The sequence below is a fragment of the Oncorhynchus nerka genome, linkage group LG14, assembly GCF_034236695.1.
Source record: "Oncorhynchus nerka isolate Pitt River linkage group LG14, Oner_Uvic_2.0, whole genome shotgun sequence".
In the NCBI taxonomy this organism is placed as follows: domain Eukaryota; kingdom Metazoa; phylum Chordata; class Actinopteri; order Salmoniformes; family Salmonidae; genus Oncorhynchus; species Oncorhynchus nerka.
Genome location: NC_088409.1, coordinates 9,082,671 through 9,100,749, shown reverse-complemented (window position 1 = coordinate 9,100,749; position 18,079 = coordinate 9,082,671). Strand labels below are relative to the sequence as shown.

General features: G+C 46.1%; 1 protein-coding gene across 1 annotated transcript in view; it reads left to right on the top strand.

Annotated features, from left to right (window-relative positions):
* Window positions 1–18,079, top strand: part of LOC135574979 (ankyrin repeat and IBR domain-containing protein 1-like) — a 111,463-nt gene that overhangs the window by 55,235 nt on the left and 38,149 nt on the right. Inside the window, exons 6-11 of the mRNA XM_065027117.1 lie at window positions 475–683; window positions 3,043–3,131; window positions 3,529–3,673; window positions 4,096–4,262; window positions 8,024–8,112; window positions 10,564–10,694. Of these exons, the coding sequence (XP_064883189.1) occupies window positions 475–683; window positions 3,043–3,131; window positions 3,529–3,673; window positions 4,096–4,262; window positions 8,024–8,112; window positions 10,564–10,694 (830 nt within the window). The remainder of the gene's footprint in view (window positions 1–474; window positions 684–3,042; window positions 3,132–3,528; window positions 3,674–4,095; window positions 4,263–8,023; window positions 8,113–10,563; window positions 10,695–18,079) is intronic.

The window sequence follows — 18,079 nt, the reverse complement described above, 5'->3', positions numbered from 1 at the left end:
AGACTGGGACAGAGAACCCTGCTGTAGACTGGGACCTAGAGAACCTGCTGTAGACTGGGACCTAGAGAGAACCTGCTGTAGACTGGGACCTAGAGAACCTGCTGTAGACTGGGACCTAGAGAACCTGCTGTAGACTGGGACCTAGAGAACCTGCTGTAGACTGGGACCTAGGGAACCTGCTGTAGACTGGGACCTAGGGAACCTGCTGTAGACTGGGACCTAGAGAACCTGCTGTAGACTGGGACCTAGAGAACCTGCTGTAGACTGGGACCTAGAGAACCTGCTGTAGACTGGGACCTAGAGAACCTGCTGTAGACTGGGACCTAGAGAACAACCTGCTGTAGACTGGGACCTATAGAACAACCTGCTGTAGACTGGGACCTAGAGAATCTGCTGTAGGATGTAGTGGAGAGGCCAGCCTTAAGACTGTAAAGGATATGATCTAACTAGTGTTTTCTATCTCTCCTCCTGTAGACTGGGACAGAGAGAACCTGCTGGAGGCCTGGATGTCTAATGCTGAGGAATGCTGCCAGCGGTCTGGGGTCCACATGCCCAGTGCTCCTCCTAGTGGGTACAACGCCTGGGACACCCTGCCGTCCCCTCGTACCCCCAGGACCACCCGCTCCTCCATCACCTCCCCTGACGAGATCAGCCTCTCCCCCGGGGACGACGATAGAACACCGGTGAGGGCAGGGAACACACACACACACACACACACACACACACACACACACACACAGAGACACACACAGAGACACACACAGAGACACACACAGACAGACAGAGACACACACACAGACAGACAGAGACACACACACAGACAGACAGAGACACACACACAGACAGACAGAGACACACACACAGACAGACAGAGACACACACACAGACAGACAGAGACACACAGACAGACAGAGACACACACACAGAGACACACAGAGACACACACAGAGACACACAGAGACACACAGAGACACAGACAGACAGAGACACACACACAGACAGACAGAGACACACACACAGACAGACAGAGACACACACACAGACAGACAGAGACACACACACACACACACACACAGAGAGAGATAAAAGGTGAGCAGATGTTATTGGTCACATACACGTGTTTAACAGATGTTATTGTGGGTGTAGTGAAATGCTTGTGTTTCTAGCTCCGACAGTGCAGTAATATCTAACTAGTAATATCTAACTAGTAATATCTAACTAGTAATAGCTAGCAGTTTCACAACACATACCCAAAATACATGTAAATCTATGTAAGGATTGGATTAAGAATAGATATACATATGTCAGCGCACATACACACACACACACACACATACACACAGACAGACAGAGACACACACACACACACAGACAGACAGAGACACACACACACACACACACACACACACACACACACACACACACATACACACACACACAACACACACACACACACACACTGGTGCTTATAGATTTAATCTAATCAAAGACTGGGGTGTATCTCAATAGTGTAGAGTGGCTTCCTTTCCTCTGTTATCTCTGATGAAAAGGAGACTCACTCCCAGTTTCATGTGTCGGAGACAAGGTATGGAAGCCGTGAGGCAGGATTGAGACTCACTGCCAGTTTCATGTGTAGGAGACAAGGAAAGGAAGCCGTGAGTCAGGATTGAGACTCACTCCCAGTTTCATGTGTCGGAGACCAGGAAAGGAAGCCGTGAGTCAGTATTGAGACTCACTCCCAGTTTCATGTGTAGGAGACAAGGAAAGGAAACCGTGACTCAGTATTGAGACTCACTCCCAGTTTCATGTGTCGGGGACAAGGTATGGAAGCCGTGAGTCAGGATTGAGACTCACTCCCAGTTTCATGTGTCGGAGACAAGGAAAGGAAGCCGTGACGCAGTATTGAGACTCACTCCCATTTTCCTACAGAGACTCTAAGTGCTTATTGGGTTGTGGCATGAATCTGTCAGACAACCACGATTTGGAGAAAATCACATATCATCTCTTGACAGGAAACTGAACTAATCAGACGTTATCAGCCGAAAAGTCCTGAACCGAACTGTTAGGCTACATACTTTGTTGATTGACCAATTCTCTGCTCAAGGGTCCTTTTCTGAAGGTTTCAGTAGATGGGATTACAAGCTTTTTCTTTCCGGGATCAATAGAGTCGTTGTTGAATTCCAGTGGGTGCCTCTCAGTCCATTGTTCCTCTTCAGACTCTACAACAAGGCAGCAGTGTGTGGAGTAGATCAGGCCTGGGATCAATAGAGTCGTTGTTGAATTCCAGTGGGTGCCTCATTGTTCCTCTTCAGACTCTACAACAAGGCAGCAGTGTGTGGAGTAGATCAGGCCTGGGATCAATAGAGTCGTTGTTGAATTCCAGTGGGTGCCTCATTGTTCCTCTTCAGACTCTACAACAAGGCAGCAGTGTGTGGAGTAGATCAGGCCTGGGATCAATGCATTGTATTTTAATGGAATAATGTTTATTCAAAAGATATGACGACGATCTTCTCCACAATCACAGATAGTCAAGTCTAAAAAGTGTATTGGTTAATAAGAACGTACTGTACACTGTTACACTGTAGCCACATCCTCAAACGTATCCAAGCAGGATATTTGTGGGTTTTTCAAAAATTTAATTTTTTACTAAACAGAATGTATAATATTGCCTGTCATTCTATCAGTCTTGTGGTTTTTTCTCTTGATGCTCTGACAATCTAAGCAGTTATTTCATGCGTGTTTTTAGTTTTGTCATTTATTTTGCTGTAAAAGAGACTTTTGTAATTCCTGTCATTCTTCCGTCCTGTGTTGTTCTCCCTGGGCCTTTTTATTTAGAAAAAAAGTTCATAAATATTTTTGAATTGTTTTTTTTGATTGTGTAAACACATATCGAAGCAGCTATTAAGACCATGTGAGCTGGGCCTCCCTGAAGATGAATGGCACTATGTTAATACAATCAATCAATCAATCAATCAATCAATCAATCATATCGATTGATCTGTAAGCATTTACACTGTGTTCTTGTCCCTGTCTCTCTGACAGTGTGGTATCTGTATGTGCTCCCCCTCTATCTTCGAGGAACCGGTTGACATGTCATGTGGTCACGAGTTCTGCCGAGCCTGCTGGGAAGGGTGAGCTTATTTCCTTCCATAAAACAATGGCTTGCGTCCCAATTGGCACCTTCTATTCCCTACGTAGTGCACTACTTTTGACCAGTGCCCTGTTGTAAATGAAGGGCACGACATGGGGAATAGGGTGCCGTTTTGGGATGTCGTTTATCTCTGGGGTTTCTTCATTGATTTTAACGTAGTTGTTTTTTTCTGGGTCTAAGTGTGATTAACTGGGGGAAGATAAACCACTAGTGGGATACTGAACTCTAAACGCCTGTCTGTCTGTCTGTCTGTCTCTCTGTCTCTCTGTCTGTCTCTGTGTCTGTCTCTGTCTGTCTGTCTCTGTCTGTCTGTCTGTCTCTGTCTCTCTCTGTCTGTCTCTGTCTGTCTGTCTGTCCTATGTCTCTGTCTCTGTCAGGTTTCTGAATCTGAAGATTCAGGAAGGGGAGGCTCACAACATCTTCTGCCCGGCGCACGACTGCTTCCAGCTGGTTCCTGTGGAGGTCATAGAGAGTGTCGTCTCCAGAGAGATGGACAAGCGCTACCTGCAGTTCGACATCAAGGTACACACACACACAGAGGTACACAGCAGGCGGTGCCGGCCCCAACAGCAGGCGGTGCCGGCCCCAACAGCAGGCGGTGCCGGCCCCAACAGCAGGCGGTGCCGGCCCCAACAGCAGGCGGTGCCGGCCCCAACAGCAGGCGGTGCCGGCCCCAACAGCAGGCGGCCCCAACAGCAGGCGGCCCCAACAGCAGGCGGCCCCAACAGCAGGCGGCCCCAACAGCAGGCGGCGCCAACAGCAGGCGGCGCCGGCCCCAACAGCAGGCGACGCTGTAATGATCCCCGCAGTCCTAAGTGGCACAGATGTTGCACTTTTAGAAATGTTTCAACTATGTTCCAAAACACCCTTCTCTCTTCCTCAGTCCTGTAGCTAAATATCGATACTGTATCCATGTGTTTTTAGAAACATGTTCTTTCCCCCAGGCGTTTGTGGAGAACAACCCAGCTATCCGCTGGTGTCCCAAGGCGGGCTGTGAGCGGGCGGTGCGTCTCTCATCCCGGGGTCCAGGTAGCAGCTCCTCGGACCCGTTCAGTCCACCTCTCCTCAGAGCGCCCGCTGTGGACTGTGGCAAGGGACACGTCTTCTGTTGGTCAGTTCTACTCTGATCTTCATACATCAGATTATAAAGGCTTCATAGAGCATTCATAGAGCATAGAGACACCGTTTCCCTGGTCAGTACTGCTACTCTGTGTTCCATAGGGGTCACTATATGTGATGCACTTGGAACAACAGCTTATAAAGGCTTTTATAGAGCATTCATAAGCACTACATACGTAGATCAGGGACTATCGACTGAGGCAGGGGACACATCTGTTGTTGTTGTTGTTGTTGTTGTTGTTTGGTCCACAGGGGCCATTACATGTGGTTTAAAAAGGTAAACTAACAGCAGCTTATAAAGGGCTTCATAGACCACTGCATAAGGTGCTTCACAGGTCATTCATAAGCATTATATGTTTGTGTGTGACGTTTACACATCTCCTTTGTCAGCTGTTCTTTGTCAGTAGGGAGAACACACAGATACCGGACATAAATATACATTTGTAAATTTGCATTTTAAAATGAAAACAATGTCTCTGCTGTCAGACTTGTATTTTCATGTGGGCTACGGTGCCCTGCAATATTTAATATCGTACATAGCGGAAGTTATTTAACCACGCTAGTGGTTAGAGTGTAGAGGCGGCAGGGTAGCCTAGTGGTTAGAGTGTAGAGGCGGCAGGGTAGCCTAGTGGTTAGAGTGTAGAGGCGGCAGGGTAGCCTAGTGGTTAGAGTGTAGAGGCGGCAGGGTAGCCTAGTGGTTAGAGTGTAGGGGAGGTAGTCTAGTGGTTAGAGTGTATAGGTGGCAGGGTAGCCTAGTGGTTAGAGTGTAGGGGCTGCAGGGTAGCCTAGTGGTTAGAGTGTAGGGGAGGTAGTCTAGTGGTTAGAGTGTATAGGTGGCAGGGTAGCCTAGTGGTTAGAGTGTAGGGGCGGCAGGGTAGCCTAGTGGTTAGAGTGTAGGGGCGGCAGGGTAGCCTAGTGGTTAGAGTGTAGGGGAGGTAGTCTAGTGGTTAGAGTGTAGAGGCGGCAGGGTAGCCTAGTGGTTAGAGTGTAGAGGCGGCAGGGTAGCCCAGTGGTTAGAGTGTAGAGGCGGCAGGGTAGCCCAGTGGTTAGAGTGTAGAGGCGGCAGGGTAGCCCAGTGGTTAGAGTGTAGAGGCGGCAGGGTAGCCCAGTGGTTAGAGTGTAGAGGCGGCAGGGTAGCCCAGTGGTTAGAGTGTAGAGGCGGCAGGGTAGCCCAGTGGTTAGAGTGTAGAGGCGGCAGGGTAGCCCAGTGGTTAGAGTGTAGAGGCGGCAGGGTAGCCCAGTGGTTAGAGTGTAGAGGCGGCAGGGTAGCCCAGTGGTTAGAGTGTAGAGGCGGCAGGGTAGCCCAGTGGTTAGAGTGTAGAGGCGGCAGGGTAGCCCAGTGGTTAGAGTGTAGAGGCGGCAGGGTAGCCCAGTGGTTAGAGTGTAGAGGCGGCAGGGTAGCCCAGTGGTTAGAGTGTAGAGGCGGCAGGGTAGCCCAGTGGTTAGAGTGTAGAGGCGGCAGGGTAGCCCAGTGGTTAGAGTGTAGAGGCGGCAGGGTAGCCCAGTGGTTAGAGTGTAGAGGCGGCAGGGTAGCCCAGTGGTTAGTGTGGTTAGAGAGGCGGCAGGGTAGCCCAGTGGTTAGAGTGTAGAGGCGGCAGGGTAGCCCAGTGGTTAGTGTAGAGGCGGCAGGGTAGCCCAGTGGTTAGAGTGTCAGGCGGCAGGGTAGCCCAGTGGTTAGAGTGTAGAGGCGGCAGGGTAGCCCAGTGGTTAGAGTGTAGAGGCGGCAGGGTAGCCCAGTGGTTAGAGTGTAGAGGCGGCAGGGTAGCCCAGTGGTTAGAGTGTAGAGGCGGCAGGGTAGCCCAGTGGTTAGAGTGTAGAGGCGGCATTGGGATCCTTCATGGTCAGAAAAATCCCTAACGGAAAAAATTGGCTTATTTTTGTTGTTGTTGTTGGTTCACCACAAAATGTAAATCCCAGCTGGCTGTCCTGCTCTTTGTCTTCGCTAACGACGCCAGTGTGTTCAGTCTTCAGTCTGTTGCGTGTAGAATGTCCTAGAATATTAATTTCATGGCCCTGCTTTATGGAGTGTGTAAAGGGTGGCTTACTTTGAAGAATCTCAAATATAAAATATATAGAAAACAACATTTTTTTGCTTACTACATGATTCCATATGTGTTATTTCATCATTTTGATGTCTTTACTATTATTTTACAATGTAGAAAATAGTAAAAAATAAAGAAAAACCCTTGAGTGAGCAGGTGTGTCCCAAACGTTTGACTGGTACTGTAGGTACGGCAGGACCAAATCAGAGACATCGGTAGGAGCAGATCCATGTAATGCATTGTAGGTTAGCAGTAAAACCTTGATATCAGCTACCTGCCTTAACAGGAAGACAGTATCAAAAATACATGTAGGAGTGTTTTTATTCTCCTCATTCAGGTTGGAAAAGTAGGCTGATCAGGCAGCAGTGAGGTCTTTTCCAAGCTAGTCGGAACACTTCCTGTTTGGTGGAGCAGCAGTGAGGTCTTTTCCATACTGCACAGTACGGTCTTTCCAAGCTAGTCGGAACACTTCCTGTTTGGTGGAGCAGCAGTGAGGTCTCCTCCATACTGCACGGTACGGCCTTTCCAAGCTAGTCGGAACACTTCCTGTTTGGTGGAGCAGCAGTGAGGTCTTTTCCATACTGCACGGTACTGCCTTTCCAAGCTAGTCGGAACACTTCCAGTTTGGTGGGGCGCCATTTTCCGTTCCAATTTTCTAGAAGCTTGCTTCAGGACTCGAGGTTAACTTTAGATCCTCGGTTAGGTGGTTATCTGATTTTTGTACTCCGACGTCCTTGGGTGGGTGGAGGGAGTCTGGAAGGGCATCTAGGAATTCTCAAGACAATCTTTGGGTTGTCTGAGAATTTATATTGTGGCTTTTGATAGTCCTTGGTTGGGGTCTAAGCTAAATATTTAGTTGCAAATGTAATAAGATGGTTGTCTGATAGTCCTGGATAAAGCTGAATCAGGAATGTTACGACTGGGGTTGGATTGTAAACCTACAGGAGGGTATCACTCCAGGACCAGGGTTGGGAGAGAGCCCTGTCCTATCAGAATGTTACGACTGGGGTTGGATTGAAAACCTACAGGAGGGTATCACTCCAGGACCAGGGTTGGGAGAGAGCCCTGTCCTATCAGATATCTTAGCAACATGTTTATCTAGCCTGCTAGCTAGCATAGTAGCTAATAACACCACAGATAAAAGGGTTAGTTATCATAATCTTTGATAGTAACTAATATTGCTCGTTTAGATTACACCACTACAGCCACGTTGATGTTAATTGGGGCCTGTTCATAGCGGTTTAAATATATATATTCAGGTAACTGCCGAAATAAAGGAAACACCAACATAAAGTGTTTTAATTGGGTGTTGGGCCACCACCAGCCTCCAGAACACCTTCAATGAGCCTTGGCAGAGATTCTATAAGTGTCTTACAGTCTTGTTAGAACACAGAGATGTTTAATTCTGCATTCTATCCTGTCTAGTCATTAGATTAGATGAGTAGTATGAGCAGTAAGACATCTCTTACAGTCTTCTTAGAACACAGAGATGTTTAATTCTGCATTCTATCCTGTCTAGTCATTAGATTAGATGAGTAGTATGAGCAGTAAGACAAGATGTTTGATACTGCATTCTATTGTCTACTCCTTTCATGTCTGTGGTAGTCTTGAGTAATGCATAGGATGTGTTTCCCCAGACAGAACATAAATAGACGGTATGATGTGTCTGGAGGGTGAACTCATCCGTCTCTGTCTGTCTGTCTGTCTCCAGGGAGTGCCAGGGAGAAGCCCATGAACCATGCGACTGCCAGACATGGAAGATGTGGCTGGCTGAAGTGACTGAGATGAGACCCCAGGAATGTAAGCATCTCTACTATTAATGGATTATCGTTTTCTAAAGAAAACCCAGTGTACTTCTTCATGTGGTGTTGTTGTTGTGCATCTTTTACCTCAGTAGACTGTCCTTCATTACACACAATACCACTTCACATATTAAAAATGGCTTCTGTCCTTCATTACACACAATGACCTTTGACAGAAGCAGAAATGTGGAATCGGTCACAGATGCTCTATTTATGAAACCCGATCAGTCACCCAAACGGCTTCCTACTGAGGGAGCCACAACCCTAAAAATGTTTGTTTCCTGTGTGATGATATGGGCACGTTTCCTTCAGAAATCACATCATCTCCCCAAAACAAATCCAGCTGTATCCAAGTCACTGCTGCTAGGCTTGATATCTGTATCCAAGTCACTGCTGTTAGGCTTGATATCTGTATCCAAGTCACTGCTGTTAGGCTTGATATCTGTATCCAAGTCACTGCTGTTAGGCTTGATATCTGTATCCAAGTCACTGCTGTTAGGCTTGATATCTGTATCCAAGTCACTGCTGCTAGGCTTGATATCTGTATCCAAGTCACTGCTGCTAGGCTTGATATCTGTATCCAAGTCACTGCTGCTAGGCTTGATATCTGTATCCAAGTCACTGCTGTTAGGCTTGATATCTGTATCCAAGTCACTGCTGCTAGGCTTGATATCTGTATCCAAGTCACTGCTGCTAGGCTTGATATCTGTATCCAAGTCACTGCTGCTAGGCTTTGATATCTGTATCCAAGTCACTGCTGTTAGGCTTGATATCTGTATCCAAGTCACTGCTGCTAGGCTTTGATATCTGCCACCCATTGATGGGACCGTTCAACTTCCTGGACTCCAATCCCGTGTCTCAAATGCCACCCTATTCCCTTTATAGTGCACTACTTTTGACCAGGGTCAATAGGACTCTGCCACCCTATTCCCTTTATAGTACACTACTTTTGACCAGGGTCAATAGGACTCTGCCACCCTATTCCCTTTATAGTACACTACTTTTGACCAGGGTCAATAGGACTCTGCCACCCTATTCCCTTTATAGTACACTACTTTTGACTTGAGCCCTATTAGGGAATAGGGTGCAATTTGGGGCTCAGTCCTGCTCACCTCACCACTTCAGACGCTAGCTAGGCAACACCAGGTTTCAGACGCTAGCTACAGGCAACATCAGGTTTCAGACGCTAGCTACAGGCAACACCAGGTTTCAGACGCTAGCTACAGGCAACACCAGGTTTCAGACGCTAGCTACAGGCAACACCAGGTTTCAGACGCTAGCTACAGGCAACACCAGGTTTCAGATGCTAGCTACAGGCAACACCAGGTTTCAGACGCTAGCTACAGGCAACACCAGGTTTCAGATGCTAGCTACAGGCAACACCAGGTTTCAGATGCTAGCTACAGGCAACACCAGGTTTCAGGCAACACCAGGTTTCACCAGGCAACACCAGGTTTCAGACGCTAGCTACAGGCAACACCAGGTTTCAGATGCTAGCTACAGGCAACACCAGGTTTCAGATGCTAGCTACAGGCAACACCAGGTTTCAGACGCTAGCTACAGGCAACACCAGGTTTCAGACGCTAGCTACAGGCAACACCAGGTTTCAGACGCTAGCTACAGGCAACACCAGGTTTCAGACGCTAGCTACAGGCAACACCAGGTTTCAGACGCTAGCTACAGACAACACCAGGTTTCAGATGCTAGCTACAGGCAACACCAGGTTTCAGACGCTAGCTACAGACAACACCAGGTTTCAGACGCTAGCTGCAGGCAACACCAGGTTTCAGATGCTAGCTGCAGGCAACACCAGGTTCAGGACGCTAGCTACAGACAACACCAGGTTTCAGACGCTAGCTACAGGCAACACCAGGTTTCAGATGCTAGCTACAGGCAACACCAGGTTTCAGAAGCTAGCTACAGACAACACCAGGTTCAGGACGCTAGCTACAGACAACACCAGGTTTCAGATGCTAGCTACAGGCAACACCAGGTTTCAGGCAGGAATAAAAGGCATTGTTGTGCTTTGAAACCAGTTTCCCTGGGTGCTTTTGTTCAGGCTTTAAAAGCTATCGCGGTTCCATTCTTTTCAGTCAGGGATTTTTCTCAAAAGTTACCCTATTCCCTACATAGGGCTCTGGTCAAAAGTAGTAGACTTTGTGTCCTATGCACCTTGGTCAAAATTAGTGTACTACATAGGGAATAGGGTGCCAATTAGGATGCCTTCCAGAGAATAAAGACGCAGTGTTTCAAAAGCAGCGATTAACGTCAGGTTGTAATGGGCTATTAGAGAGAACACACTCACTCTCTCACTCTCTCACACACACACACACACACACACACACACACACACACACACTCTCTCTGTAGGTTGTAGGGACACTCTGAATGCTGTGGAATGAGTCGTGTCCAGTTAGCTGTCTGTTGTGTTGTTTTTCCCCCTGGGAAGTGGCTGGTGTGAGTGAAGCCTATGAAGATGCAGCCAACTGCTTGTGGTTACTGTCAAACGCCAAACCCTGCGCCAACTGCAAGTCTCCTATTCAGAAGAACGAAGGCTGCAACCACATGCAGTGTGCTAAGGTAGGTAGACCAACAGTGTCTTGGACATCGAGTACCAAATGGCACCCTACTCCCTATATAGTGCACTGCTTTTGACCAGAGTCTATGGGGCCCTAGTCAGAAGTAGTGCACTAAATAGGGAATAGGGAGCCATTTGGGAGGAAACCAGGATATCTATCTGAAGAATGTTATAATTAAGCAATAAGGCCTGAGGAGGTGTGGTATATGGCCAATATACCACGACTAAGGGCTGTTCTTAAGTACGATGCAATGTGGAGTGCTTGGACACAGCCTTTAGCCGTGGTATATTGGCCATATATCACTAACCCCCGAGGTGCCTTATTGCTTAATTATAAACTGGTTACCAACTTAATTAGAGCACATACCCGTGGTATACGGTCTGATGTAGAACGACCGTCAGCCAATCAGCATTCATGGCTGGAACCACCCAGTCTATAATGTTAGATACTCCAGGGAATGTATTTGAGGACCTAGAGTTATCTGGAAAATGCTGTTTTGTTATGGTCAGGGGAAAAGTAGGGCAAGTCTCTGATGGTGTGGAGCTCTAAGGGTCTAATCACATTCAACCCTTCTGAAACCTGGATCTCTCTTTTGTATACAGGGCTTTCTGAAAGTATTCAGGCCCCTTGACTTCTTCCACATTTTTGTTACCTTACAGCCTTATTCTAAAATGGATTACATTTATTTTCTTCCCTCATCAATCTACACGCAATACCCCATAATGACATCGCAATACCCCATAATGACATCACAATACCCCATAATGACATCACAATACCCCATAATGACATCACAATACCCCATAATTGACAAAGCAAAAAAAACAAGATTCTTCCTAGCGCTGGCCAAACTGAGGAATCAGGGGAGAAGGACCTTAGTCAGGGAGGTGACCAGGAACCCGATGGTCCCTCTGACAGAGCTCCAGAGTTCCTCTGTGAAGATGGGAGAATCTTCCAGAAGGACAACCATCTCGGCAGCACTCCACCAATCAGGCCTTTATGGTAGAGTGGCCAGATGGAAGCCACTCCTCAGTAAAAGGCACATCACAGCCAGCTTGGAGTTTGCCAAAAGGCACCTAAAAGACTCTCAGACCATTAGAAACAAGATTCTCTGGTCTGAGGAAACCAAGATTGCTCTTTGGCCTGAATGCCAAGCTTCACGTCTGGAGGGAACCTGGCACCATCCCTAGAGTGAAGCATGGTGGTGGCAGCATCCCTACGGTGAAGCATGGTGGTGGCAGCATCATGCTGTGGGGATGTTTGAAGCAGCAGGGACTGGGAGACTAGTCAGGATTGAGATGAAGGATTGAGACTCAGGACATCAGACTGGGGTGAAGGTTCACCTTCCAACAGGACAACGACCCTAAGCACACAGACAAGACAATGCAGGAGTGGCTTCGGAACAAGTCTCTGAATGTCCTTGAGTGGCCCAGCCAGAGCCCGGACTTGAACCCGATCTAACATCACTGGAAAGACCTGCAAATAGCTGTGCAGTGACGCTCCCCATCCAACCTGACAGAGCTTGAGAGGATCTGTAGAGAAGGATGGGAGAAACTCCCTAAATACAGGTGTGCCGAGCTTGTAGCGTCATACCCAAGAAGACTTGAGTCTGTAATCACTGCCAAAGGTGCTTCAACAAAGTACTGATTAAAGGGTCTGAATACTTATGTAAATGTGATATTTCAGTTTTTTAAAATTGGAACCACATTTGCAAAAATAATAAAATGTTTTTGTGATGTCATTATGAGGTATTGTGATGTCATTATGAGGTGTTGTGATGTCATTATGAGGTGTTGTGATGTCATTATGAGGTATTGTGATGTCATTATGAGGTGTTGTGATGTCATTATGAGGTATTGTGTGTAGATTGACAAGGGGGAAAAAAACTATTTAATTTAATTTTAGAATAAGGCTGTAACCTAACGAAACGTAGAAGAAGTGAAGAGGTCTGAATGCTTTCTGAATGTACAGTACCTTCAGAATATATTCATACCCCTTGACTGTTGTATTACAGCCTGAATTCAACATGGATTAAATTGGGGGGGTTTTCACCCTCTATACAAACTACCCCTTAATGACAAAGTGAAAACATGTTTTTAGAAATGTTTGCAAATGAAATATTTTTTAAATTTAATAATTCTACAAGTATTCATGCCCCTGAGTCACATAGTAGAATCACCTTTGCCAGAGATTACAGCTGTGATGCTTTCTGGGTAAATCTCCAAGACCTTTACACGCCTCGATTGAACAATATTATAATTCTTCAAGCTCTGTCAAGTTGGTTGGTAATCATTGCTAGATAGTCAGTCAAGTTTTGCCGTAGATATTCAAGCTGATTTTTAAGTCAAAACTGTGACTAGGCTACTCCCAACAGCCATTTAAAACATGTCTCACGTTGTCATGTCAACACAACCAGAAACGAGAGAAGACATCTGTCACGAGGCCTAAATCACATTCACGAGGACTGTTCTGCTGTAGCTGAAAGAGATGAATGGGTATGTTGAGAGTAGAGAGACACGGGCCTTGGGGACTGTCGTCAGCTCTGTACTAGCCTGAGGGCTGTAGTGACAGTTCTGTTGTCCTAAATGATGTTGTAGTGACAGGTCTGTTGTCCTACATGATGTTGTAGTGACAGGCCTGTTGTCCTACATGATGTTGTAGTGACAGGTCTGTTGTCCTACATGATGTTGTAGTGACAGGCCTGTTGTAGTGACAGGTCTGTTGTCCTACATGATGTTGTAGTGACAGGTCTGTTGTAGTGAAAGGTCTGTTGTCCTACATGATGTTGTAGTGACAGGTCTGTTGTAGTGAAAGGTCTGTTGTCCTACATGATGTTGTAGTGACAGGTCTGTTGTCCTACATGATGTTGTAGTGACAGGTCTGTTGTCCTACATGATGTTGTAGTGACAGGTCTGTTGTCCTACATGATGTTGTAGTGACAGGTCTGTTGTCCTACATGATGTTGTAGTGACAGGTCTGTTGTAGTGACAGGTCTGTTGTCCTACATGATGTTGTAGTGACAGGTCTGTTGTCCTACATGATGTTGTAGTGACAGGTCTGTTGTAGTGACAGGTCTGTTGTAGTGACAGGTCTGTTGTCCTACATGATGTTGTAGTGACAGGTCTGTTGTCCTACATGATGTTGTAGTGACAGGTCTGTTGTAGTGACAGGTCTGTTGTAGTGACAGGTCTGTTGTCCTACATGATGTTGTAGTGACAGGTCTGTTGTCCTACATGATGTTGTAGTGACAGGTCTGTTGTAGTGACAGGTCTGTTGTCCTACATGATGTTGTAGTGACAGGTCTGTTGTAGTGACAGGTCTGTTGTAGTGACAGGTCTGTTGTCCTACATGATGTTGTAGTAACAGGTCTGTTGTCCTACATGATGTTGTAGTGACAGGTCTGTTGTTCTACATGATGTTGTAGTGACAGGTCTGTTGTAGTGACAGGTCTGTTGTAGTGACAGGTCTGTTGTACTACATGATGTTGTAGTGACAGGTCTGTTGTAGTGACAGGTCTGTTGTACTACATGATGTTGTAGTGACAGGTCTGTTGTAGTGACAGGTCTGTTGTACTACATGATGTTGTAGTGACAGGTCTGTCTGTTGGTCTGTTGTCCTACATGATGTTGTAGTGACAGGTCTGTTGTAGTGACAGGTCTGTTGGTCTGTTGTCCTACATGATGTTGTAGTGACAGGTCTGTTGTCCTACATCTGTTGTCCTACATGATGTTGTAGTGACAGGTCTGTTGTCCTACATGATGTTGTAGTGACAGGTCTGTTGTAGTGACAGGTCTGTTGTCCTACATGATGTTGTAGTAACAGGTCTGTTGTAGTGACAGGTCTGTTGTCCTACATGATGTTGTAGTGACAGGTCTGTTGTACTACATGATGTTGTAGTGACAGGTCTGTTGTCCTACATGATGACAGGTCTGTTGTAGTGACAGGTCTGTTGTCCTACATGATGTTGTAGTGACAGGTCTGTTGTAGTGACAGGTCTGTTGTCCTGACAGGTGATGTTGTAGTGACAGATGTTGTAGTGACAGGTCTGTTGTCCTGTGATGTTGTAGTGACAGGTCTGTTGTCCTACATGATGTTGTAGTGACAGGTCTGTTGTCCTACATGATGTTGTAGTGACAGGTCTGTTGTAGTGACAGGTCTGTTGTAGTGACAGGTCTGTTGTCCTAGATGTTGTAGTGACAGGTCTGTTGTCCTACATGATGTTGTAGTGACAGGTCTGTTGTAGTGACAGGTCTGTTGTCCTACATGATGTTGTAGTGACAGGTCTGTTGTCCTACATGATGTTGTAGTGACAGGTCTGTTGTCCTACATGATGTTGTAGTGACAGGTCTGTTGTAGTGACAGGTCTGTTGTCCTACATGATGTTGTAGTGACAGGTCTGTTGTCCTACATGATGTTGTAGTGTTGTCCTACATGATGTTGTAGTGACAGGTCTGTTGTCCTACATGATGTTGTAGTGACAGGTCTGTTGTCCTACATGATGTTGTAGTGACAGGTCTGTTGTACTACATGATGTTGTAGTGACAGGTCTGTTGTAGTGACAGGTCTGTTGTAGTGATAGGTCTGTTGTACTACATGATGTTGTAGTGACAGGTCTGTTGTCCTACATGATGTTGTAGTGACAGGTCTGTTGTCCTACATGATGTTGTAGTGACAGGTCTGTTGTCCTACATGATGTTGTAGTGACAGGTCTGTTGTAGATGTTGTAGTGACAGGTCTGTTGTCCTACATGATGTTGTAGTGACAGGTCTGTTGTCCTGTTGTCATGATGTTGTAGTGTCTGTTGTAGTGACAGGTCTGTTGTCCTACATGATGTTGTAGTGACAGGTCTGTTGTACTACATGATGTTGTAGATGTTGTAGTGACAGGTCTGTTGTCCTACATGATGTAGTGACAGTCTTTTGTAGTGACAGGTCTGTTGTCCTACATGATGTTGTAGTGAGTGACAGGTCTGTTGTAGTGATGTTGTAGTGACAGGTCTGTTGTCCTACATGATGTTGTAGTGACAGGTCTGTTGTACTACATGATGTTGTAGTGACAGGTCTGTTGTACAGGATGTTGTAGTGACAGGTCTGTTGTACATGATGTTGTAGTGACAGGTCTGTTGTCCTACATGATGTTGTAGTGACAGGTCTGTTGTCCTACATGATGTTGTAGTGACAGGTCTGTTGTCCTACATGATGTTGTAGTGTTGTAGTGACAGGTCTGTTGTCCTACATGATGTTGTAGTGTTGTAGTGACAGGTCTGTTGTAGTGACAGGTCTGTTGTCCTACATGATGTTGTAGTGACAGGTCTGTTGTAGTGACAGGTCTGTTGTCCTACATGATGTTGTAGTGACAGGTCTGTTGTAGTGACAGGTCTGTTGTCCTACATGATGTTGTAGTGACAGGTCTGTTGTCCTACATGATGTTGTAGTGACAGGTCTGTTGTAGTGACAGGTCTGTTGTAGTGACAGGTCTGTTGTCCTACATGATGTTGTAGTGACAGGTCTGTTGTCCTACATGATGTTGTAGTGACAGGTCTGTTGTCCTACATGATGTTGTAGTGACAGGTCTGTTGTCCTAGTGATGTTGTAGTGACAGGTCTGTTGTCCTCTGTTGTAGTGACAGGTCTGTTGTCCTACATGATGTTGTAGTGACAGGTCTGTTGTCCTACATGATGTTGTAGTGACAGGTCTGTTGTCCTACATGATGTTGTAGTGACAGGTCTGTTGTCCTACATGATGTTGTAGTGACAGGTCTGTTGTAGTGACAGGTCTGTTGTCCTACATGATGTTGTAGTGACAGGTCTGTTGTACTACATGATGTTGTAGTGACAGGTCTGTTGTACTACATGATGTTGTAGTGACAGGTCTGTTGTCCTACATGATGTTGTAGTGACAGGTCTGTTGTCCTACATGATGTTGTAGTGACAGGTCTGTTGTCCTACATGATGTTGTAGTGACAGGTCTGTTGTCCTACATGACAGGTCTGTTGTAGTGACAGGTCTGTTGTCCTACATGATGTTGTAGTGACAGGTCTGTTGTCCTGTTGTCATGATGTTGTAGTGACAGGTTGTAGTGACAGGTCTGTTGTACTGTTGTACATCTGATGTTGTAGTGACAGGTCTGTTGTCCTACATGATGTTGTAGTGACAGGTCTGTTGTCCTACATGATGTTGTAGTGACAGGTCTGTTGTCCTACATGATGTTGTAGTGTTGTAGTGACAGGTCTGTTGTCCTACATGATGTTGTAGTGACAGGTCTGTTGTAGTGACAGGTCTGTTGTACTACATGATGTTGTAGTGACAGGTCTGTTGTCCTACATGATGTTGTAGTGACAGGTCTGTTGTCCTACATGATGTTGTAGTGACAGGTCTGTTGTCCTACATGATGTTGTAGTGTCTGTTGTCCTACATGATGTTGTAGTGACAGGTCTGTTGTCCTACATGATGTTGTAGTGACAGGTCTGTTGTCCTACATGATGTTGTAGTGACAGGTCTGTTGTCCTACATGATGTTGTAGTGACAGGTCTGTTGTCCTACATGATGTTGTAGTGACAGGTCTGTTGTCCTGTTGTCATGATGTTGTAGTGACAGGTCTGTTGTCCTACATGATGTTGTAGTGACAGGTCTGTTGTCCTACATGATGTTGTAGTGACAGGTCTGTTGTACTACATGATGATGTTGTCCTAGTGTTGTAGTGACAGGTCTGTTGTCCTGTTGTAGTGACATCTGATGTTGTAGTGACAGGTCTGTTGTAGTGACAGGTCTGTTGTCCTACATGATGTTGTAGTGACAGGTCTGTTGTTGTCCTGTTGTCCTACATGATGTTGTAGTGACAGGTCTGTTGTACTACATGATGTTGTAGTGACAGGTCTGTTGTCCTACATGATGTTGTAGTGACAGGTCTGTTGTCCTACATGATGTTGTAGTGACAGGTCTGTTGTCCTACATGATGTTGTAGTGACAGGTCTGTTGTCCTACATGATGTTGTAGTGACAGGTCTGTTGTCCTACATGATGTTGTAGTGACAGGTCTGTTGTCCTACATGATGTTGTAGTGACAGGTCTGTTGTCCTACATGATGTTGTAGTGACAGGTCTGTTGTACTACATGATGTTGTAGTGACAGGTCTGTTGTAGTGACAGGTCTGTTGTCCACAGTTGTCTGTTGTAGTGACAGGTCTGTTGTCCTACATGATGTTGTAGTGACAGGTCTGTTGTCCTACATGATGTTGTAGTGACAGGTCTGTTGTAGTGACAGGTCTGTTGTACTACATGATGTTGTAGTGACAGGTCTGTTGTCCTACATGATGTTGTAGTGACAGGTCTGTTGTCCTACATGATGTTGTAGTGACAGGTCTGTTGTACTACATGATGTTGTAGTGAC